The sequence below is a fragment of the Sparus aurata genome, chromosome 22, assembly GCF_900880675.1.
Source record: "Sparus aurata chromosome 22, fSpaAur1.1, whole genome shotgun sequence".
In the NCBI taxonomy this organism is placed as follows: Eukaryota; Metazoa; Chordata; class Actinopteri; order Spariformes; family Sparidae; genus Sparus; species Sparus aurata.
The window spans coordinates 7,720,677-7,745,372 of record NC_044208.1 but is presented as its reverse complement, the minus strand read 5'-3'; the positions used below and the strand labels follow the sequence as shown (position 1 = coordinate 7,745,372).

Sequence of the window (24,696 nt, the reverse complement as noted above, 5' to 3'; positions counted from 1 at the left end):
GAAAGTGCAGCTGAAATCCCCCAGTGCTAACAGGCTAGCTTGATAGCGATATGTACTAATAATAACCATGTTAGCTGTTTATACTCATTGAGAATCACAATGGTCAGTGTTTTCTTACATGTGAGACATTTGGTAGATATGGATAGCGATGACAATGATGTGCTGCGTTCACAGCAAACAGCCCCTGAGCCTGTCCCTTAACAGCTAACCAAGCTAGCACAAAGCACGCAAGCCACTGCAGCAGCAACAGGCCAGTTCAGTTGGTAATGTTAGCACAAAACACACAACCACAGCAAAGAGCAGCAACTGCCTCACGACAGCTATTTTGCTTGTGTCTACATGAGTCATTAAACAGAGTTGTTTGTGTATGTATTTATTCGGTTAAAAAAGCTTGTTCAATGTTACAAACTAGAGGCTAACACATTTCCAAGTTGACCAGCATTGCATCAAGGCAGTCAGTCAATACGTTTACATGCACAGCTTAGTCGGATTACAGCCATAGTTCGACCATGCTACTCAATCGGACAACTGCAATTGTCCGAGTTTACATGCTGGTGAGAAAATCGAATTATCGGCCAGTGTTGTGGCTCTGGAGCAGTAATCTAATAAGTCTAATGAGTCAAAACCTGGATACAGTGTTGGAGGTTCGACAACCTGGGTGTTTGTTATGTTTAGCTAATAGGGTGTGCTCACTGGACTTCCAGTTTAGCACTCTGCTAATTTAAATGGTTTTGTATATGTATGAAGCTACAAGTCTGAATGTGCCTGTGGTTTGCAGAAACATAAAATTAATAACATTAATAGCCTAATTAATCACGCCTGGACTGGCAGACTGACCTTTCCATCCCTAAAGCTCAGCTGCCCGCATGCATGGCTAAGAACTCATGTTAGTTACATCTCCTGAGCATCTGTCAATCAAACACTAATTTCCCTGTTTTTGAATTTTCAGGCTCGTCCCTCATTTATTTATCCCTCCGGCTGTTTGTTTACTCTTGTTATGAACTGTTAAAAACATCCTTGATCTCCATTATGAAAATCGGGGGTTATGTTGACAGAGCAGCAGCCACAGCAGCGGGAGGTTTTTCAATGCCTCAGTCACAAACCCAAACAGTAATAGGATCAGTGGTGAATCTGCTCACGGCGGCTAATTGAAAAGACCGCTCCGCCACGCTGATGCTCTGAAACACTCTTGGCAGAGGTAAAGCGGTTTAATTGAGCTAAATTTGTCTCAATGAAGGCACTCACTTAAAAGCGAGAGACGGTCCTGGCAGCGGGCCTGCAGTGAAGGGGTCCTTACCTGCACATTAGAGGAGGAGACATTTTAATAACAACACGGCCTCCCCCTTCCTCCCCCCTCATCTGCTGGCATCTCACTGGAGTGGGGCTCAATTATTGTTAATGGAAGTTCAGCATACATTTTTTAAAATGGGAGCTCATCTGCTGCAGATCTGTAAGCTGAGTCTCAGTTACATAAACATTTCTCACAGGCAGATATAATCTTAGTGGTTGACTTAACTTAGGATACACCAAAAAAAAAAAATCCACTGTTGCCATCAGGATGACTTTGCAAAGAGGGAATACAAACCTGGTATCATGGACATGGACAGCTCTCAGCAGAGGTGTGGAATTTCCACACATTCTTTCCTTCAGTAGAAGTACAGATACTCGTATAAAACAAGACTCTGGTACAAGGAGAAGTACTGATTCAACTTCTTTACTCCAGTAAAAGTCGTTCATATTCCTCTCAGGGACTTCTTGCCTCATGCTACCCCCTGGTGGTGAACAGCTGTAACAGAACCTGGCCCCCCCCCCCCGACGCTCTGAGGCCCCCTCTGGATGGGTCCCAAGTCCCAAACCCAGAACTATTGGAGAGGGGTTTGATGTTTTCTCATCAGTGTGATTATAAGTCAATGGACTAGACATGAATCTGTTCGAGCAGAAGCTTAAAGGCCCTCAGATAGAACTGATTCACATGGACAGCAGCCGACACACTCGACTCTGTCGAACTTGAGACTTTTTGTACTTTGTGACCATTGTAAAAAAAACATTTTGCGCAAGAATAGCACTGCAGTAACTTTAAAATCAAGATAAATGTACAAAAATGATCAGTTTTCTGCCTGGATCAAACAAAGGACCGTCTCACGTTGACCTGCAGATCTTCAATACAAGAAATGTTGAATTTCTGACACATTTGAGTGGACTGAAGTTAAAGGGCCAGGCAGTAATGATCGACACTGACACCACATCAAAAGGCCTCTCCTCAGTCGAGGCTTCCCATACACCCAGACTGTGTGATGGTTAACTCTGTAAGTACAGAACACCCTGTCTATCTGTTCTACCGTGTTTCTTCAATTTTCTTCCATGTTGAAGCAGGCTGAATCCCATTATTAATCCTCTGGACTTGTGGACTGAGGGTTAGGGTTAGGGACCTCAGTCATCCATACTGGTATGTCTTCACTGTCATCACACCAAATCTGTGAGGGCCAACCCAATCATGAGAATCCATGTGCAGGGTATGTAGAAACTTTACACATATTTCTGTTCAATTTTCAGTGTTATCTTGTGACAACACTTTGGTTATTGTCTTGTTAGGTTTAGACACCTGGTTGGGGTTAGGGGAACACTATGGTTGGCTTAAGCACCTGTTTTGGTTGCAACAAACACAGCTGGAAATTTACCCGAGGAATACCCAGTGGTGTGATGCTGAAAAATGTTGAAACTCAGACTTGAACCGAGGTCACTGGCTTGGCAGCCTTCTCGCCTGTAACTCCACCGCCATCACATCCACCTCCCTGTCATAATAACAAAGTGGTGAAGACCCGAATGCAGACACAGAGAGACAGGTTGGAAACACATCTAAAAGTACAAACAATAAAATGGCACCAAATAGACAGGAAAAGGAATAAAGAAGGCCATGAGCAATAAGAACACAGGGAACACACAAGGGTCGGGGAACTGGCACAGGAGCACAGGAGTGTCACGAGGACACCAACAGGCGAATCAACAAAGAGACAGCACAGGCTGTAATACAAACCAAACTAACAAGGGGACGAGATGCAAGTGGAGGGACACTGGGAACAGGGCAGTGCTAATAAGGCTGATGTGAGACAGATGTGTGGCGAAAATCGGGCTGAGGAGGAACACAGGTGAAAGTGTTCAGTAGAAAAAATGAAACGGGAAGTAACTGACCAAAAGCCACAACCATGACTCTTCCCCTATATGCAAGTCTGGAAATAATTTTAACATGATGTGGCATGATTTTTAGTAATGTAGGTATGGAAAACTATAGCAGCTGGTGAAGACTGCACCCCAGCCCCGACTCTCTGGATGTCTGGACTTTGTTGACTTGTAGACTGGATGAATTGTCCACAACGTCCACAACTCTGTGAGGCGTTGAAGTCTGGAAATTTTAGATTCAGTCCAAGGATTTGAATGCGCCATTACTTTGGCCTCGCTGTGGGCCAGATGGTGGTGGAGCGGGTCTTGTGAATGAACATGTGAATGGGTTAATGTCACGTGTGTTGGTTGGGAAGTTGGTAGGTGCGAAACAGTGATATGAATGCAGTTTTTCTACCATATTTCCTAATCCTAGGTTCAAAGGATGAAGGCTGATGTGTGCTGGACAGATCGTAAAGCCCCTCCAGGCAAATTTGTGACTTGTGATGTTGGGTTATATATATAAAACAGACTGGCTTGACATCTAATTTGAGAAAGAACTCGTTCTTTCAACCCTAAAGAGAAACTTTCTCAAATGGACGCATTGTCAGAACTGTGGAACTGTGAGACTGTTTGTGTGTGTGTGTCTTTGTGTTTCCGTTACCAACACAATGTTGGAGCAAAAACTCAACCAACTTGTGACAACTTCCCTCAGCTGTGACAGCAGCGGCTCGATGTTTTGATCTGTGTGTCATCCGCCCAGCCCTCCGCCTCATGCTGCGACATTCAAACAGAGCAGCGTGTCATTAGCCTGGGAGATCTTTGGCTGCCACATGAAAGCTGCCAGATCAGCAGCGGCGGCACTCCAGGGGGGCTGTTACTTGCATCCCAGTGCCGGAGGACGTGCATAGGCCTGCGACCGCAGCCACGGCTTCTCTTGTTTCCCAAACAGGAGGCTATTTAGCGGCCGATTTACAAATGACCTGGGTTGGTCTCGTTTGAAGTGAGGCGGAGAGGGGGCGGCTTAACAACGCCAGAGTCCCCGTGCTGCTCACATGGCTCATTACTCAGACAGATAATACAGTAATCGGACAAAAGGCGACAGGGAGGAGAAGTCACTAATGAGCAAAAGGGAAGATACTAAATGGAGGAATTATGAGGCTCCTCACCAGCGTCTCCGGTCCTCGTCTGTGACACAGAGACTCTCCGTCTACTGCTGCCGCAGAGTTACCTGAGCAGAGCAGGAAGACACCTGCTACACCTATGAGATCACAAACAGCTAGTTTAAAGGAGAACTTCGGTCGATTTAAACATGCAGCTTCATTGCTCAAGCTACCCTTGACATGCCAGTACCGAAGACGCGAACAGATTTGGTCCAACCATTACAGAGCTCCGTGAACGGAGACTTAGCATTGAACGCTAACAGCATGGGGTCAGAACTTTATACTGTGTTTTAAGCGTCTTAACATGCTCCACATCTCACACCAAAAGTTATGCAACATCAGCAGACACCTTAGCACACAGCACTGTAGCGTGTATGACTCAAACTGAATAAAAAAGTAGTTAAAACAGTGTGTTTGTGCAAGCAGCTACATACCTGTCTGTTGACATCCGCGTCTTCCGGTAGCTAGACCAAACTAGTCAATCCGTCGAGCGTGCACTTACTCCCTCACTGGCGGAGACGGAAACGTATTCCAGCATTTTTGTGTTTCTGTTCATAATGTACATGTCCATGTTACAGCCTGTCATGAGCCATGAGCCTTACAATAGCCTGTTTAGCCTGTTAAGTGCACACTCGGTGGATATACTAGTTTGGTCTAGCTACCGGAAGACGCGGATGTCAACAAACAGGTAAGTAGCTGCTTGCACAAACACACTGTTTTAACTACTTTTTTATTCATTTTGAGTCATACACACTACAGTGCTGTGTGCTAAGGTGTCTGCTGATGTTGCATAACTTTTGGTGTGAGATGTGGAGCATGTTAAGACGCTTAAAACACAGTGTAAAGTTCTGACCCTATGCTGTTAGCGTTCAATGCTAAGTCTCCGTTCATGGAGCTCTGTAATGGTTGGACCAAATGTTTTCGCGTCTTCGGTACTGGCAAGTCAAGGGTAGCTTGAGCAATGAAGCTGCATGTTTAAATCGACCGAAGTTCTCCTTTAAAGCTTGAGAACCACGGAACTCAAAGAAAGAGGTGGTTCAATTGTTTGAAAATGGAGATATTTTCAGTCAGTCTCTCCAGGTGTGCTCATAGTGTTGGACTTCACATTAATAGTGACCAGATTAATTTGTCAAGAATGACAAAAACGAACCATGAGAAAAGTTGAGCTTTCTTTCTTTCACATAGCTGAGCAATCAGCAGGGAAGTGAAGTGTGAATATCAGAAGTTGGTGGAGACAGCCCACCTCCCCCAAATTCGTCACTGGAAAGGTGTTTGAGGAGGGGTTTACAGAGACATTCTACCATTGTACAAGCAGTTCTGATGAAGCGTACCGGTGTTTCAAGACAAAAAACAGAACTGCATGAAAAAACACATCTTCTTCTTTCATTTTTCATCAGCTGTGTTTCCATCTTGTCATCAAGAGAATTTGAACTGAGCTTTTGAATTGTTGTGTGTCGATCAACAGAATGATTAAACTAGGCTGTGCAAAGCAACTTTTCATCAGAAGTTGGAAAAGCTGGAAAAAGCTTGACTTCCAAAATATACAATCACCCATTTATTTGGCGCTGTGGGGCCCATAGAGTACACTAGAGACTTCCGCCGAATGAGCTAGCTATCTTCCGACTTAGCGCCCAGCTAAGTATAACAATGGACTGTGCCTTAAAGTGAAACTGTCACCAAAATGCAACCTAGGCTTTTTTTGTTAATGTATATGAGTCAAACCTTTGTGTAAAAGCATAATTACGACGAAAGAGGCACTTTTAAGATTTACCGTATTTACGTTTTCGGGTCAAACTCATTTTAAATGGGAGTGCTTGGGGCAAATTAGCAATAGCATCAAAAATCGCTATTTTCAAAACACTAAGAAGGCTCGACACAACATGAAACTTTGCTCGTAGTATCACCAGGGTCTCTACACATGAACACGAGCATTGAGAACATTGTTTGTGTTCACAGAGTTTACTAAAAAGAGAGTTTTTGGACAACTCACCATAGCAGATGTTTCCTCTGCTCACTGTCGTCCTGTCAGTGAGAGGTATCGATCTCCGAATGCGATGTAACCTGGAGGACAGCTAAGGTGGACTGCTCCTGAAGCTTAGTTCCATATAAATGCACGGATAATTGTCGATAGCGAAAAACAATACTGACCTTGAAGTTGAAAAAGGAGCCTCATATCAAAGGCCAGAAAAGTCACGTGAGATATCACGTGGATAGTTGTTGCCAAAAGACAATAGCGTTCCACCTTAACTGTCCTCCATGTTACGTCGCATTCGGAGATCCCATTGAAAATGAGTCTGACCCGAAAATACGGTAAATCTTACAAGTGCCTCTTTCGTCGTAATTATGCTTTTACACGAAGCTTTGACTCATATACACTCACGAAAAAAGGCCTAGGTTGCATTTTGGCGAGAGTTTCCATTTAAAGAAGAAAATGAAGACAAACCAAAACAGTTGCTTTTGACATTTACAGTAGGATGTGGGAATTCATCTGGGAATGGGAATCTTTAGGGAACATCCTGGAAGATGCCAACTGCAGAAACAGCCAGTCAGTCATGTGAGTTAATGCTCAAAACCCAATAACCAGAATAAATGTTAGTATGTCACTGCAAAACAACAACCTGAATGTTTCTTGGTGGTGCAACTTTAAATTTGTTCAGGGTTGAATTTTCTGTTAATCTTGTGTTGATGCTCTGGGCAGCAAGGCGACGCAGTGGTTAGCACTGTTGACTCACAGCAAGAAGTGAATTGCATTAACTCTTTTCCCATGAAAGGGAAAAAACTTCCTACAGTGAGTGTGAAAACACACTTGCTGATATGATCTTGCTGACTGTGCCTGCAAATACGTTAATGGAAACACAACTTATTATGCTACCGCACTGGCAAACTGTGTGACTGTAGAGACAAAGAGATAAATGAATAAAAAGCTGTGACATCTGTAAAAGAAGCGAAATGGAGCTCAGCTTTTGGTGCAAAGCAATGCAGCGCCATCTGGGATTTAGTGTGTTGGATTTAGTTACGGTCACATCACACCTTTGTCCTACTTTGCCTCCCGGAGCCTGTAAGACAGAAATATTCAAGCATAAATTTCTAGTTTCTGCGCAATCTCCGGCCGACTCTGCTGGACTCACATGCCAGTGTTTACATCTATTCAACTTTTTATCCTGTTGGGCAAGAGTGTGGGCGAATGCATCTGTCCACCAAGTTAAATCAGGAATATACTACATATTCTGTGATATCAGCTCTGGACAATGTCCGCAGAATCAGGTCCGGAGTTTCCCTTCAAACATGAAGCACGCACCAGGAGATTGTTCACATCAGACGAGTCATCTCCTGTTTCTATAGCATTCAGATTTTGGATGATTCAGAACAGAACAAAAATCAACAACTTTTGATGTTTGTCCGCGACAAGAACGTGCCTACGGGGATGCATTACTCTGCAGTGTGAAAACAGCCTCAGCCGTCTTGAACTGCAGCTGTGCAGAGATTAAAGTCGACCCTTTGTTGAGCAAGAGTCTCCCAGTAAAATGTAATTGGTGCCTCGCAGCAGGAGATCAGCTGCAAACATGGCTGTGAACATGAATAAACAACAACCAAGATGAATGACTTGTTATTCACATACGTTTCAAATGAGGATAACTCACATTTCTTTGTGTTGAAATATAACAAGTGTACGTGAGCGAAGGAAAAACAGCATTTAGATTTAATCATCTCTGTCTCATGAAGACATTTACAGAAAGACAGAAAGACAAGATTGAGAATGGTCTCTAGATCAAAAGGTGTATTTCAAATCCAGAACATCCGCTTAAGGCTGCTGCGACGCCTTTCAATTTATCAGCAACAAGAACTGAGCTGCTTTAGTTGCTGCATAAAACTGCCCCCCCGGGGGGCACTGGGGCAGACCACCAACGCTTTTCTGCCACCATGCTGCGTCAACACAGCAAAACAAAAGCACAAAGCTGCAGCGGGGACGCTTTGTTGCTCCGCTTTAATGTGGCGGCCGGCCGGCTGCCCCGCTGACGTGCAGCCTCGTCCTCCTGAAGCGACACAGACACTGAAGACCTGCGACCTGCCAGAAATGTTCAGTACTGCATCCTGACTGGGACCAGGACCCAGAGGTGGTTCTCGCTTTTTATATCAATTACCGACAAATCACAGGTATTTAACAATATTTTACAAACTGTCCTTTAAAGGGGCACCATGTCATTTTGGATACGAAATTCAAATTCTGAATTTTAATATTTACAATACTAATGAGGTGATAATGCAAACTGTAGTGAATAAACAAGCTGTTCTCTGAGGAAATATGGTCACGGAAAACTGTTTGCAGGTGGAAAGGTGGCAGGGTCCGCCACATATAAACGAACAGAATACAATTGTGTTGTCCTTTACAGTCAGTGTGTTTATTCAGTTCTTCACATATGAAAACAAAGAGAGTTTGTTTATTTGTTTTTTTAAGGCATAAATCAGCTAATGACCTTCTGATTAACATTTCTTTACTAAAACTACATAGTGCTCCTTTAAGTTATTTCTGTTCAAATCAACATGCAGAGAGCAGAGGGATAATTCGTCACAGTCAGCATCTATCTTATTACAAAATGTGACACGTTAAATCAAAATTTCATGTCAATTTAATATTTATCTGCTATTTTCACATGTGAACGGCACATTTTTAGAAGTGAAAGGCTCCATTTCCATCTTTTACATATACATATATACGTAAAAATATACACAAATATATATCACAAATGTACATGAGTTCAAATCAGTGCAAAAGCCTAAGACATTAGTCTGGCTTTATGCATGCTAACATTACCAAGACACCAGTTCCTTCAGACCCTAAATCAAGCCATCAAGTTAGAAATATTGACAGCTAACATCTTTTGATGAAGTATTTATACAGCAACATTTCACAAGATATGTCTGTATTCACCCACACACAATATCAGCATCATTCACTTGGAAAATCTCCAGGTTGGTCGCACCTTAACAGGAGGAAAGGACCATAATGAACCTGGTGGGATGATGTAAATAACACTACTCAGTACTATCAGCTTGTGACCAAAGTCTGCAATAGAATATAAAACGGTCACAGCCCGCTTCAAATCTGCTTTACACTTCAAATAACTTTACACTCCAAGAAAACGACAAAGAATCAATGTAAACATTTAAACAGCTTCGAGAGCGAAACCCAAACCTGAGTGTAAATTACATTTGAAAATATTTCCCCCCCCCAAGTTAAACTTGAAACAAACAGAAATGTCACGTTTCCAAAACGATTCCAACAAAGTTTTTGAATCAATTTTGGTTTGGCTGGAGTTCTTTTAATCATATCACTCGTTGCAATAAAAAAAATCACCAAAAAAGCAAAATATTTTCATGAAACTGTGATGATTGTCACATGATTTTAATCTTGAATCTTTCTTCATTTTCATATTGTGCTAGCTTTTTTTGTTACGCCCAAAGCCCAAAGCTAGTTGGAATGGGACTTCAAACTACTTTTCTTTCAAATAGGACCTTTAATTTAAATCTAAATGCACATCTGTCTGTAGCCGGAATGCACATTTTGTTAACGTGAACTTGAAGACGGCACACACACCTTTTTGTATAATTTTGTGCATCGAACTACAAAAGTGCTGCGTGATGTGGTTAATATGATTTTAATCAGAGCACAAGATGAACTGTCCTCCAGCAGCAAGTCAACAGGACTCTTAGAGCAGCATACGATCATGATATTTGTTCTTATTCTATATTTGGGCACAGATTTGATGTCACATCCTAATATTTGTGGAAACTCCAGTGGAGGTCAGTCCAGTTTTCACCTGGACACTTCTGTTGTCTTTCTGTTAAACCAAAAAAAGGCGGGACTGATAGAAGGAACCACAAAACAAACAGAAGACAGAAACTATGAAAACGTCTCTAAAACAGGAGGAAATAGTGCATTTGTTTTGGACTATTTTCAGCGGCGGATTAATCCACATTTGTTGCTCTGGTGAGTACTTGCAGCAGCAGGACGGAGTGTGTGGGACGGAGTCAAAACGAACTCCAGTGTGCGTGTTCATGAAGGAACATGTCAGCAGGCCGGCATCAGACAGTCTGAGCTCCAATTAAACTCCATGGACTGGATTCCATCAAAAGGCTGTTACCACTCCCCTCTCCCCTCCCTCCGACCCGCCCGCCACACGGCAACAGAGGCCTTCCTTTCTTCGCGGCGGCGGCCATGACCGAGCCGAGGTCATTGCTAATCCTCAGCAGGGGGGGCTCTTGCTTTGTCTTGTCACAACCGGGGGGGTCAGAGGCTCTGAAAGGCCGCAGCTCAGTTTAACATCTATTAGCAGAAAGCTGCGACCCCCGCAGAGACGATCCTATTGGCTGCTAAGGACAACTGTGTGTGTGTGTGTGTGCTTAGAAGCTGCATGTCCTGACGATGGAGAGACAATGTTATTAATCAAGGCAGGTGTGTAAAGTCACGCTACATGTTGTTATCAGCCAAAATGCTCACACTGAACATCCACATATCACACCTAATCAATTTTTATCCATTTGTAATTGACAAACTGACAAAGAGAGAGATGCAGCATCACTTTGTGCCATTTCATAATGACAGTAAAGCTCAGTTCTTCCGCCACAGCACAATCTCACTTCAGGCAAAACGTGTAAATTACTGCTCTTACGATGTTAAAACACGTTAAAAACCCTTCATTTTAGATGTTTTTAAAGCCGCCATGTGGTAGATCTGATCCAAGAGCTGCTCGATCTGCGAACAGATGACCAAAATCAAAAACCAGAACAAGAAAAGGCAGCTGAGGTGGGTTTATCTAGCAGATATCACCTGTAGCCACATCAGCTGGTCCGTCTATTCTATTATTCCGTTGCGCTGAAAGGAGCAGTTCACACAAAAATGTTAATTCAGTTCCGTTATCTCCCCCCTCCCCATGCCGATGGTAAGTCAGGTGAAGTTTCGTAGTCCACACAACATTTCTGGAGCTTCACAGCAAAACAGTGTTGCAGCATTCTCCTGAACAACTGAATCAGCTGGCATAATTCAAGTCTCTGTAAATCCTCGTGTAGCTCCAAAAATGTTTTGTGGACTACAAAACTTCACCTGATTTTCCATCAGCACCCTTCAGTTACCCTGAAGTTACAGTGGATACTTTAAGATGATTGAAATTGAATCACGACCTGCAAAAGACTTTTTAAAAAATGTATTTAATGCTCATATATTTCAGTTATTTTTGCAGGGTTACCACAATTCAATAATTCTCCAAGGACTCTTCCAGGCCCAGTTTACTCAAATTCCAAGACCCAACACAGCATAGTAATGGTTTAGAGTTGTCTACTGTTACAACAGTAAGAATTTTAATAATGAGAACAGCAGGTTTTTCCAAAGATCACAGACAGACTTTCAAGGACCCGTGGGATCCTTGTCCTCGCTCTGTGAACGCGGTTTAACGACCAGCTCAGGGAAGCCCGTCCTGTCGTCCATCTCTCTGGTGAACAGCAGGTCGGCCGCCTCACCGACGACCACCTCGGCCGTGGTGAACAACTCCAGGTCTCCCAACACGTGACCTCCGACCGTGTGGCCCTCTGCGTTCGACAGGCAGATGTGGAGGTGGGCGTCCGGGTTCAGTGTACCGACGAGGGAGACGATCTCGTACCGGCCGCTGAGATGGATCACCTGAGGGGACACCGTGATGACTACACTGTAAAAACCATGAGGATCCAGGAAGGGTTACATACGAAACATTGTCTAATCAGCTCCTGAGCAACTTTTATTTATAGTAATAACTTATGTCGACAGACCTGCAACAATTAGTCGATTAATTGTTTAGTCAAGTAGTCGCTTGAAACTGGTTCCAGCTTCTTAAAGGGATATTCCGGTGTAAGTTTAATCCATGGTCTAACACACCGTGAAACTGTGTTAGACTCCCTCTCGAGAGATAAAGTTTGCAGACCGCTAGCTAACGTAGTTTTAGCATCCTCAGAAACGACCGCACGACAACATTACATTGCAGTAAATGGGTCCAAATATAAAACCGCCATCAAAAAGCCACAAATAATGCTCAGAACAGCACCGAACTTCAGCAACATTAGAAATAGGGTCCCAGCACATATTTCGAGGCATCAAACATTTGATATCATTGCCGGATTTGTCGGAATAGATAAACAAATCTCACCACCCGAGAAGCCTTCCTTGTTGTGGGGAAGCCGTGTGAGTCGATTACCGAGTGCAGTAGAGTTCCGCAGCTCAATGATGATCATTACTGCGGGACTCTACTGCACTCCGTAATTGACTCACAGGGCTTCCCCACAACAAGGAAGGCTTCTTGGGTGGTGAGTTTCGATTATATTTTCCGACAAATACGGCAACTATATCAAATGTTTGATGCCTCGAAATATGTGCTGGGACCCTATTTCTAATGTTGCTGAAGTTTGGTGCTGTTCTGAGCATTATTTGTGGCTTTTTGAGGCGGTTTTATATTTGGACCCATTTACTGCAATGTAATGTTGTCGTGCGGTCGTTTCTGAGGATGCTAAAACTACGTTAGCTAGCGGTCTGCAAACTTTTTCTCTCAAGAGGGAGTCTAACACAGTTTCACGGTGTGTTAGACCATGGATTAAACTTACACCGGAATATCCCTTTAAATGTGAGGATTTACTGCTTCTCTTTGTCATTTGTTAGAGTGAATGCAGAGTTTTTGGGTTTTGGACTGTTGGTTGGACAAAAGAAGAGATTTAAAGACATCACTTTGGGTTTTGTGATTAACCTTTTTTTCACAATTTTCATTCTCACAAGTAAAGTTAAGTATAATATTTTGAGTGATTATCTCCAAGATCCAAGATTTGTATCTAATAAAACTTAAAAAATAATTTTTCTTGCATTTTGGATTCCTGTCAGAATTAAACTATACTTACTCTATATATTGTATATAAGTCTATATAAGTATATTGCAAGTATCATAATGTTACTTCAATTTGTTATTTAACTGAATCTGTGTTTTTTCATTTGAACACAAACAAAATCAGATAATTAAAGAATAATAGCCAGGAGAGGTCGAGATGCCCTCATGCTTATACAACAGACCTCCACCCTCCCTTAGAGAAAAACACAGTACAAGTTAATATAACATCATTTTGGAAAATACAACAAAATCTAAATAACAGATCACACACAATAAACAGGAAAAACAGACCAATCAATAGACAATGATCCAATAAAACATAGAAATACATAGAGAATTTGTGCAAGAACATTAAAAAAAAAAAAAAAATGGCTGCATGATTTAAATGCACTGTTCTTTTTAAAAAAAGAATTGAAAATGTCTTTTAGGATTCAACATTTGCCTACACAATATCTGAGGAAGCAACACCTGTCACTAGAAGGGCTTTTATGAAAACAAGAAATTCAAACAATGAGTTAGAAAAGAGCCATTACATTGATTACAGCATGATGCAATAAAGCACATATCTACACATCTACAATGAGTACAGTTTTGCTGCTGAACTAATCAGGGTTTGGGAGCGCTCCCTGGTTCAAGATGGCAGGCAGTTCCAGGACTTTGCCGATTTCAGAGAAAGATGCGAAAGATGTTGTAAAATTGATAGTTTACAGTTTACTTTAAATGTGATCATGATGAGAACCTTATTTCTGCTTTTCAAAGCTCGACTGCTAAGATGCTCCACAGATTTATTCACAGGCTGACTGGCCTTGGATCAGGTAGTTAAACCATAGGACAGATGTGAAAAAAACATCACCGAATTTAGAAACTATAGATGTCAAGCAATTTCTGTTTCTTCTTCTTACTTTTGTCTTACCTATTATTTATTCAGGGTTGGCTCAATGCCTCTCACATTCACCCAACCTTCCTTAAAACCGTGATGACCAGCCTGAATCATTGCACAAATCGTTTTGTCCATGACTTTTAATTGATTTAATTTAACTGAGTACCTAAATTACTTCCTTCACCTCTGTTTCCTGGATGTAGGGATGATTGAAAACATTATAAATCAGAGTTAGTATCAGCATCTTGTGCTGGTAGGAAATTCAAAAGAGAATTTTTTTTTTTTTAAATATAAAAGTCTGTTAAAAATTGACCAAAATGAATGTGGCCCTCACAGGAAGAAGAGTACCTCATTTGTGTTTGCTGCCGTGGCGTTGGCCAGCCGCAGCGTGGCCTTGGTGACGCTGCCCACACAGGTGATGATGAACGGCGCCCTGAGTCTCCTCTCCTCCACAAATTCCTGCAGAGACCCAAACAGCTCCTGACCCGGGCTGAACCGGACCGCATGGACCCGCATGGAAGATCCTCCTCCTGCTGAAGTCTGAGAAAAAGATGGTTTTACTTTTGATTTGTGCAATTTATTTACATTTAATTGACTTTATCTATATTACATGTATTTTCTGTGACCGTTTACTGTATTCGATTGTTTTGTGTTTTTTTTGTTTTATTTATTTTTACATTTGTCTCAGAACATGTCAGAAGTTGGATTTACACTTGTTTCTTTTTACATGTCAAACAGTTCTGTGATCAGCTGAGCAGAGTTTGTCCATGTAAAACGGCTCAAAATGTGCTGAAAAGAATCACAAATGTACGAAATCAGACACAAATCTTTTGTTCAGTGTGTGTGTGTGTGTGTGTGTGTGTGTGTGTGGTCCATTCAGATCTTTAACAGGATCACTGTGCCAAACCAAACAGCAGCGTGACCTCTGACCCTGCAGGAGGAGGAGCTGACACTGATCCACAGTATTACAGAGCTGATAGAAAACATCACATTACTTTGTATTTATTCACTGACAGTGTTGTGAAAAGTACCGAAAACTAACACTTTCGTAAAAGTTAAGATATCGTGTTAAAATAGTATTCAAAATTCAAAATTACTATCTGGCAAAAAATACTTCTGAATAAGTACAATTTTGAAGGACTTATACTTTTATCCATTTTCTGCTATTTTATATTTCCTCTCCACTATATTTGGGAGGCAAATATTGTATGTTTTACTCCACTTCATTTATCTTACACCTTAAACTAGCTACTAGTTACTTTTCAAAATACATGCTGCATTTAATATTATTTATTTTATTGCTTTATTTTATCAGATTAAGAAAAACAACCGAAAGAACTGTTAATAAGAAAATGATCAACAATCATCCATAGTATAGTATCTACATACATATTTATATATTGTAAATATTTTTCACATTAACCTGTACTTTTGATACTTAAAAAAAAAATTTTTTGCCAGAAAATTACTTTTGACTTTGACTTTTATTCAAGTACTATCCATATGGGCAACTTTCACTTTTACCAAAGTAATATTTTAACACAATATTTTTTATCTTTACTCAAGTATAACCTTTGGGTAATTTGCTTACATATCAAAGAGTACAAGTACCAGTAAATTATACATTTAAAATGAGTTACTCTGGCTCTGATGCAGCATGTAATCTGCACAGTAACTAGTAAACACAGTTATCAAATAAGTGTTGGTGGAGTAAAAAGTAAAGTATTTGTCTTCAGAAAGTAGCAGAGCGGAAGTACAAAGTAGCAGAAAAATGGAAATACTCAAGTAAAGTACATTTACCTTTCTACTCAAGTACACCACACTGTAAAATCTGACAGTTACTTTACTCAAAAAAACAAAACACAAAAAAAAATGAGGAAACTGATCACCTCAGAATTTCCAAGTAAAGACTTAGGTTGTTCAAACTTTTCAGCACGTACAACTTCAATTTAACAGTCTACTTTACTTGGTAATTCTGCGGTGCTCACTTTTCCTGCTGATTTATTCTTGTGCTGCTGCAATTCTTGACCAGGTCTCCCTTGTAAAAGACATCTGTGATCTGAGTGGGACTTACCTGGTTGGATAAAGACTTAACATGAAAATGATCAATCAAAATGGTTCATGACACTCTGACTTTGTTTTGTCAGTTTAGTTATACATTTTTCAGTGTTGAGGATCTGCAGCTCTGTGAGTCTGAAAGGTTAACAAGGCATCCAGTAAAAAGGATATTTTATATATCTTGTTCCCTCTGCTGCAGTTCGCCTCAATCCAAACACCAGTGAGAGCTCTTTGTGAAAATAAAGGTGACATGAAATACAAGACAAGTTGTGGAGTAAAAAACTTTTTGCAGCCTTTTGACTCACAAGTCACAGTGAAACAAACCTGCAGTGTACTTTTAAACAAGCTGAACTCTAACATGTGTTTTCTGTTAATCTTGTTTGGATTCACTGGAGTGAAAAAGTTAGAAAAGATTTTTTTAAAAAGCAGTGAGAACTCACCATTGTGCCCGATTGCAAGACTCCTGAAGGACTAAACTCTGACCACAAACACTCCAGTCAAACATTTACTGTCACACATGTTGAACTGTGACAGTTTGGGTTGAACTGAGCATGCTCAGTGAACAGTACACTCTCAGACTAACAGCTTCCTGCAGAAGTTTCGGTATATTTGCATTCCTGGTCCATTACTGCCACCTGCTGGTGCTTTTGGAGTGAAGGACCCCAAATGAAAGTTTGGCCACTAAGTAATGTGACTTATACGATTCATTAATTGAGTTATTTATTGGCTATTCTTTGGATATAGTGTGTCAAAGATACTTTTACTATGGAGACAGAAGCTTCACATGAAGTTGATGTGCTTTTAATTCTAACAGTAAAGACAACAAAGAGTCTTGTGCTTCACAGCCTCATCTTTGATTCATGTTAAATTCATATTTACTGTAAATAAAAACAGGGATTAAGTGATTTTTAATCTAAAAAGACGCAAAAGAGGTGACTGGATATCAAAATATGTTTCTGAAACAACATGTTTGAGAAGTAACTAATGTAGTAACAGAATATCGACTTATATTTAATATAAAATGTAAAATGTAAATGTAAATACTTGACCACCCTTATGTCATTGTTTGTTTTATCCCCTTTGATTTTAACAAAGAAAAATCTCTCAAGATGTGTATAAAATTCCTCCATTACTATCCTACTTTTATAAACATTTTGAGTGGAGAATAAATATATTATTATAAAACTGTTATTTTTACTTCTGTCTTTTTTTTTTTTTTACATCAGTGCACGAGGATCTAAATGCTGTTTCAAAACAGAAAAATATTTCTGGTTGAGAAATATAAAAGAAAAATAACTATTATGTGTAATTGACAAAATGATAACAACAACAACAACAACAATAATAACAATAATATTATTATTAATAATAATAATGATAATACTACTACTACTACTACTACTACTACTAATAATAATAATGATAATAATAATATTGTATATATATGCATTTTTTTTACTTGTGTAATTGCTGAATTCCTTGTACCGGTAATTAACCCTCAATATTTCCCCAAACGCGAAACATTCACTCAGTTAACTTTAATGGTCCCAGAAACTGTGAGGAGCCGCTTTGTTTCTGACCCTAGATGGCGCTGTGGTTTGTAGAATGGACAGACAGCATGGTTATCTGAGCACCATTAAAGTTCTCCACATGTGGTTTGTTACAGACTGACAGATCTAAAATGTCAGCACGGTTATTTTATTGAAAGAGTCGACCACCCAGCAGTATATCCCGTGTGCTTTCATCATAGTGGTATTAGGGTGACCGTTAAAGTGAAAGACATGTAAGTGATGGACTGGGCTCAGTTTTCTTTAATGTTTTTTTCACAGTTCTTGTGTGTGATGTTTCAGTTGGAAGCTGAGTTGCTCTGTCATTTATACATTTTCATGTATTTATCAAATCAGTTTTTCATATTGAACCTTTAACTTTTTTAAATAAAATAATTTCCCAGTCTGGGATCATTAAAGTAATTCTATCTAACCCAAAGTTTGATTACAACCAATTAGCTGAAATATCTCATTATCATCATCATCTTCATGTTGAATAATCAGTTTCTATGTCCGTCAGACTGGATTTGTCAGACACTTACAGTGAGTTACAACTTACGAGTGACTAATTCAGATTAAAATCAAATAGATATTTATTTAAAAAATATTCATATAAAATCTTGCTGATGGAAAAAACCAATTGTGCAAGTTCTCCCACTTAAAAAGATGAGAGAGGCCTGTAATTTTCATCATAGGTATACCTCAACTATGAGAGACAAAATGAGAAAAAAAAAAATTCCAGAAAATCACATTGTCTGATTTTTGAAGAATTTATTTGCAAATTATAGTGGAAAAGAAGTATTTGGTCAATAACAAAAGTTCATCTCAATACTTTGTTATATACCCTTTGTTGGCAATGACAGAGGTCAAACGTTTTCTGTAAGTCTTCACAAGGTTTTCACACACTGTTGCTGGTATTTTGGCCCATTCTTCCATGCAGATCTCCTCTAGAGCAGTGATGTTTTGGGGCTGTCGCTGGGCAACACAGACTTTCAACTCCCTCCAAAGATTTTTTATGGGGTTGAGTCTGGAGACTGGCTAGGCCACTCCAGGACCTTGAAATGCTTCTTACGAAGCCACTCCTTCGTTGCCCGGGCGGTGTGTTCGGGATCATTGTCATGCTGAAAGACCCAGCCACGTTTCATCTTCAATGCCCTTGCTGATGGAAGGAGGTTTTTACTCAAAATCTCACGATACATGGCCCCATTCATTCTTTCCTTTACACGGATCAGTCATCCTGGTCCCTTTGCAGATAAATAGCCCCGAAGCATGATGTTTCCACCCCCATGCTTCACAGTAGGTATGGTGTTCTTTGGATGGTCTACCAATTTTGTCTACAATTTTGTTTCTGGTGTCCTTTGACAGCTCTTTGGTCTTGGCCATAGTGGAGTTTGGAGTGTGACTGTTTGAGGTTGTGGACAGGTGTCTTTTATACTGATAACGAGTTCAAACAGGTGCCATTAATACAGGTAACGAGTGGAGGACAGAGGAGCCTCTTAAAGAAGTTACAGGTCTGTGAGAGCCAGAACTCTTGCTTGTTTGTAGGTGACCAAATACTTATTTTTCGAGGAATTTACCAATTAATTCATTAAAAATCCTACAATGTGATTTCCTGGATTCTTTCCCCCCATTCTGTCTCTCATAGTTGAAAGTGTACCTATGATGAAAATTACAGGCCTCTCTCATCTTTTTAAGTGGGAGAACTTGCACAATTGGTGGCTGACTAAATGCTTTTTTGCCCCACTGTAAATGGTGGTTTAATCAAACCTCCTGAGCACTAACTGAAAAGACAAAGAACAACTTTTTGCCGCCCAGTTTTTATTAAGTGAGCCATGATCGCTACAAGAACACACGGCCAAAAGTATGTGGACAAACATCACCACAACCACTGGTGTTAATGTGTCAGCCTCCGTTCTTCTGGTATAAGTCTTTCCACCGCATGTCGAACCTGCTGCAGGGATTTGTTCCCATTCAGACACAAGAGCTTGAGTGAGGTTCAACACTGATCCTGGGTCTGGCTCATGTGCTGTTTTTCCACTGGCACGATTTGGCTGCACCGAGTCAAAGCGGGTCGCATCGATTTGCTTTTCCATCACCGTTTTCGCTGCGCCGAGTCAAACCGAGTAGAGCCAGGCTGACAGATGTGGTGGAAAAACGGATGGGGGTGAAGTCAGGGCTCTTTATAGGCACTCCAAAACAAGAAAACCATTTTTCTTTGTGAGGCATTGTGGAGTTTTGTGCTCAGGGACAGTATAATGTGGAAGCAGGACATAGACTGACCCAAACTGCTGGAATCAAGCTGCTGTTTAAAATATTAGAGCATGTTGTAGCATTCTGTTTTCTGTTCATTTGAAAACCAGCAGAAGACAAAAAGTATCATCACAATAACAAAACTGGTGAAGGAGATGAATTTTAGTAAAATAGTGCAACAAACTACCAGCGGGGATGAGGAGGTCAGAGGTCACATCAGTCCTGTAGTCCTCCAGTCTATCTCCGGAGTGATCACATCAGAAAAATGCCATCAAAAGAAGCAAAAGAACTGTAAATAAACTTTCAAAAAACTGAGTTTGATCCAAGCTTTTATCTTTACCATTATTTATTTGCGAGTATGAAGAGTTTCATTATAAAGAGTTTAGCTTCTAAATTATTTGCCTCTTGATTTCACTCAAACACCAGAGTTGTTGTGATGTTTCGATGCGCTGACAGCTGAACCGTGGATTATCCAAGGAGGGGTTAACGAGGCAGAATGCAGATCATGCAGCCGCGCAGATGAATCCCAGCACTGCTAATGTATTTAGTCAGTATTTTCCCGTGTAATAATGAGCAGATTAAATCAGGGTTGTGGCGGTGTCGGGGCTCCTGGGAGCCAACGGGGCCACGCTCTGGCGATTATTTCGAGTAGAGGCTCTCGCATGTATTCCCCCTGCGAAGGCCTGATTACTATCAGGTTACAACGTCCAGGACGACAGCCTGCAGCTTAAAGCAACAGGGCTTCACTGAGCAGAGACAGGAGACGGATCAGAACAAACTGCAGTGACAAGGGAGACACTTCTGTTTTTGTTTTGTTCATTTTCTGATTAGAGACCCTCAAACAACTGCATTTGGCAATATATGTCATAATAAGATGCAAAAAAAAACAACAAAAAAAACTCCATCAGTTTGATAAATTAGTCTGATTCTATGTAAGCTGACTGACCCTAATGACCCTACTTCTCACTTTTTTATCACCTCAGTAAAACGTTTCCTGATGAGTTTATAGTCTCAGACTGCAGCTCCAAGTCTACTTCTACACAGCATGATGTTCAATGACGGTCACATTTATAACAGTCTTTGGTACGCAGGAGATTAACCAGTGGCACACTAGCAGTTTTTCTTTGTGAAAACCTATCTCACAGCTGTTGCCAGTTGTGCGGCCTATTACGTTCGACAGTTTGATTATACATAGGCTGTATGTCATATATTTGTTTGTTATGCTTTCTTTTGGACTTTCTCTTTGGCACTGTAAATAAAGTTTTATATGGTATTATTATTATTATTATTATTATTATTATTATTATTATTATTATCATTATTATTATTATCATATGATTACAATGTTTCTTTTAAATTGCCATATTGATGAGATAAAATTACATGTTGTGGATTAAAATTTTGATGTGGTGTCATTATCAAAGTTAATGTGAACCTTAAGGATGATATGGCACACGAACTGATAACATTTTTAAATGGCACTTTATATCAATGGGTGGCATTAAGATGGGTTTATACTTGGTTGTAAAAGATAACAAGAGGCGGCAATGACTCTCCCCTGACCCCAACAGACTTTAGGAGGACAACCCAGGAGTACCTCAGAGTTCATGACTGAATGCATCTCCTTCCTCATAAAACATCTGAAAAGCAGATTTTTAAAAAAAGGTTTATATATACGTTTCTTTCTTTCTTTCTTTCTTTCTTTCTTTCTTTCTTTCTTTCAGCAAAGCACATCTCTGACCTGACAGTTATGCCAGCCGTGATCAAGTGCAGCTGTCTTTAGATCAGGAATTAAGCATTTACTCTCCATCAGCGAAGTTTACTACAGACGCACCTTACTGGATTTTTGCCAATATTTTCCTTCTCACTTTGGCAGCCTGCCGATTACCAGTTCCCATATTGCTTATCCACCTGGTTGCAGAGAACATCAAATCTCGCCCGCAGTAGAATTAACATGTTATTATTCTTTCTCTTATCATGACAGCACTCTGGCAGATGCACACGTACAATTCTTTAAAAAAGAAAAACCAATGTAATATGTTACACAATGTGCATAACCAAAGCTAAAGTTATTTCAGTGGAAATGTTCATTCTGGGCAGACGTCGACATGTTCAGTGCAAAGCTATCATTGACAGATGCTATATCATTATGGATCCCTGAAGTCTAATGATCACGTGGGTGAATCTTTCCTCCTTGACTTAATGTTTTTGAACTGGATCGTGGGGGAGGATGTGATGCAGGGATAGCTGAGGGGGGCTGGGTGGGGTCAGAAATCTGTGATGGTATGATCGGTTTGAATTTTAACACAGATCTCATGCGGGGTTTAACAGAAATACCCAAACATGATTTCTCACAGGAAGGGAATTTCTAAGTTGCAACAGTTGTCTTTCAAGATAATTAATAGTTAATATAAATACTAAATTGCTACTTTCTTCACCTACTTCAAACTGCTGTAATTTCACTACAGTTGGGACTCTTATGATTCAAATAAATCTGTTTTCCCTCCACCTCCTGTAAGAAAAACTGTTTATATTTTCATAATAAGTGAAGTAAAATTCCTTTAAACTGCTGATCAGTTCCACTGACCTGTGCAGAGTAAGCAAACTTAATACCATGAGGTAAAGTATGTGTCCAACAACTCATCAACACAACAGTTAAACACACAATAAAGAGATAAACCTTCCATCTGTATTGATTTAGAAATGAACAATGACGCTTAAGAGAATACACATTGTTTTGAATGAAGCTTCCCTTTAATAGGATTTGGACATTTAATCAGTATTTTTGGCATATATGTGTGTGTTTACATGAGTGTGTGTGTGTGGATGTGTGTGTGAACTAATTAGGACCAGCAATTACCCCAAACTGTGGCTGCGTCTCTACTGAAGGGCCGGCTGAACAGGCAACAATAGCAGCCTGTCAGTGCCAACGCTGCCATGCATGACAGATGTATGTGGACACGCCAGACAAAGGCACGGCTGGCCGAGCGTGTGTGTGTGTGTGCGGAGGGTGTGTGTGTTTGGGGGGGGGGGTCAGCTTGTGTCCGATGCTGAAGAGGTGGAGCAGCGCTGCTGGCGGCTCAGGCATCGTTCCACGGCACCAGCAGCTCCCAGCAGCCCCTGCTGCCTCAGCCATAACCACCACCGCAGAGCTGTCAAACTCCCAGCAGCCCCTGCTGCAGCGCCTTCAGTCCAACCTGCTAATGGAGGGACGACTTAGTTCATTATAACATCATCTGCATAATGAGACTGTGATCTGCTGCACCTTTCAACCAACAATAACATCACACCACTGTAACACTGTAATAGCCATCCATATGGTCGGCCTGGTCTCACTCCCCTCTCAGTGCAGCAGCTTGGTCAGTGGCCTTCAAACTGTGACACAGTGGGTGCCCATGTAGCCTCATGTCTAGAGACGCCCCTTGAGTGCAGTAGTAGGGGTAGGCTGATAGGCAACACCATCAGCCATAGCCGATGGCTGACAGTCATTGACTTCTGACCCCTGTAACGAAACATCAGGATTTAAAAGGCACCCAAACAGAGAGCACAAAAACAGGAATATGTCATGAGAAGTCTGTTGATGTTGAGGTTTTAACTTCAGTTCTGTAAGTTACTTAGGCTGCTAACTCTAACTTAGACCATGATCCTTTCCCAAACCTAAGCAAGAAGATTTTGTGCCTAAATCTAACCAAACTATGATTAATATGTGAAATGTTTGTCAGCTTTATTTTCATTTATTTAGTTTTATTTTGAAAGTCAAACAGGATATTGTATATTCAGTATATTATCAACTTTTATGCAGAGCCCTGTGTGCAAAAATGTTTTGTTTTGAAGTTATGTTACACAAGTACGTTAAAATACATAAATAACTACAAATAGCGTTCACTCATCACGTCCTCACAACTCCATCTTTACGCTTAGCAGTGTCTCCAGAAAAACAACAATATATGTCGGATGGCAAACAAAGGTGGGGACACAAATGATGTCACAGTGGAGGCTGGCCTGGTTAAAAAACAAAAAGTGAGCTTTAATGAGGACTTAAATACATGTAGGCTAATGAACTAATGAAACATAGGTATACACATAAAAAGGGCGGGAAAGGACAAAGACAGGAAGTGGAAAGTCAGAACAAAACACATGAGAAGAAATCTACCAAAATGCTACAATAAATTTTGGCAATGTATGTTTCTGCAAACCACAGATGTGTTGAACTTTTACACCTTTTTTATATTGCTACTTTACATGGTTAGGTAAGGTTTAGGCAAAAAAACTAAAACAACCCACAAAACAAAACATGTTAGGTTTAGGAGAAGTTTATGGTTTTTCCTGAAAAATACCTCTACCTGTCGCCAGAGACACAGGTGGAAAATAAACAAAAAAACAAATGAACGTATCCATGGTTTGCTGAAATGTAAAATTTCAACATTTCATTCTGGTGAATGCTACATGGCTACCTTTTTGTTCATATGATATCATATTCTCATGTAGAAATGATCTAAAATAAAGAATCTGGACACAAGTCACCATCAAAGGTCATTGTTTCTCCTCTAAAATGAAGAATGAAAGATTAAACCAAATATATATCAAGCACACACACACACACACACACACACACACACACACACAAATACAAAGTCCTTAATTAGGCTGGAGTGTGTTCAACAAGCTCATTAGTGTTTTCGGCCAGAATTTGTCCCCCTGCTGCTTCTTGTTAATTCAACTCGTACTGGCACAGTTTGTCC

The 24,696-nt window shown here is 40.5% G+C and overlaps 1 protein-coding gene across 1 annotated transcript; it reads right to left on the bottom strand.

Annotated features, from left to right (window-relative positions):
- Positions 1 to 11,509: 11,509 nt before the first annotated feature.
- Positions 11,510 to 16,726, bottom strand: LOC115573760 (bifunctional protein GlmU-like). Its single transcript, XM_030404706.1, has 3 exons — positions 16,598 to 16,726; positions 14,448 to 14,639; positions 11,510 to 11,994 (listed from the first exon to the last, which is right to left on the bottom strand). The coding sequence occupies exons 1-3, from the start codon at positions 16,598 to 16,600 to the stop codon at positions 11,722 to 11,724; spliced, it is 468 nt and encodes a 155-aa protein (XP_030260566.1). The 5' UTR covers positions 16,601 to 16,726; the 3' UTR covers positions 11,510 to 11,721.
- Positions 16,727 to 24,696: the final 7,970 nt, after the last annotated feature.

Coding starts and splice junctions, on each gene's coding strand:
- LOC115573760 (XM_030404706.1), bottom strand. Junction 11,995..14,447: donor CGGCAGCAAACACAAATGAG/GTACTCTTCTTC, acceptor GTGTCCCCTCAG/GTGATCCATCTCAGCGGCCG.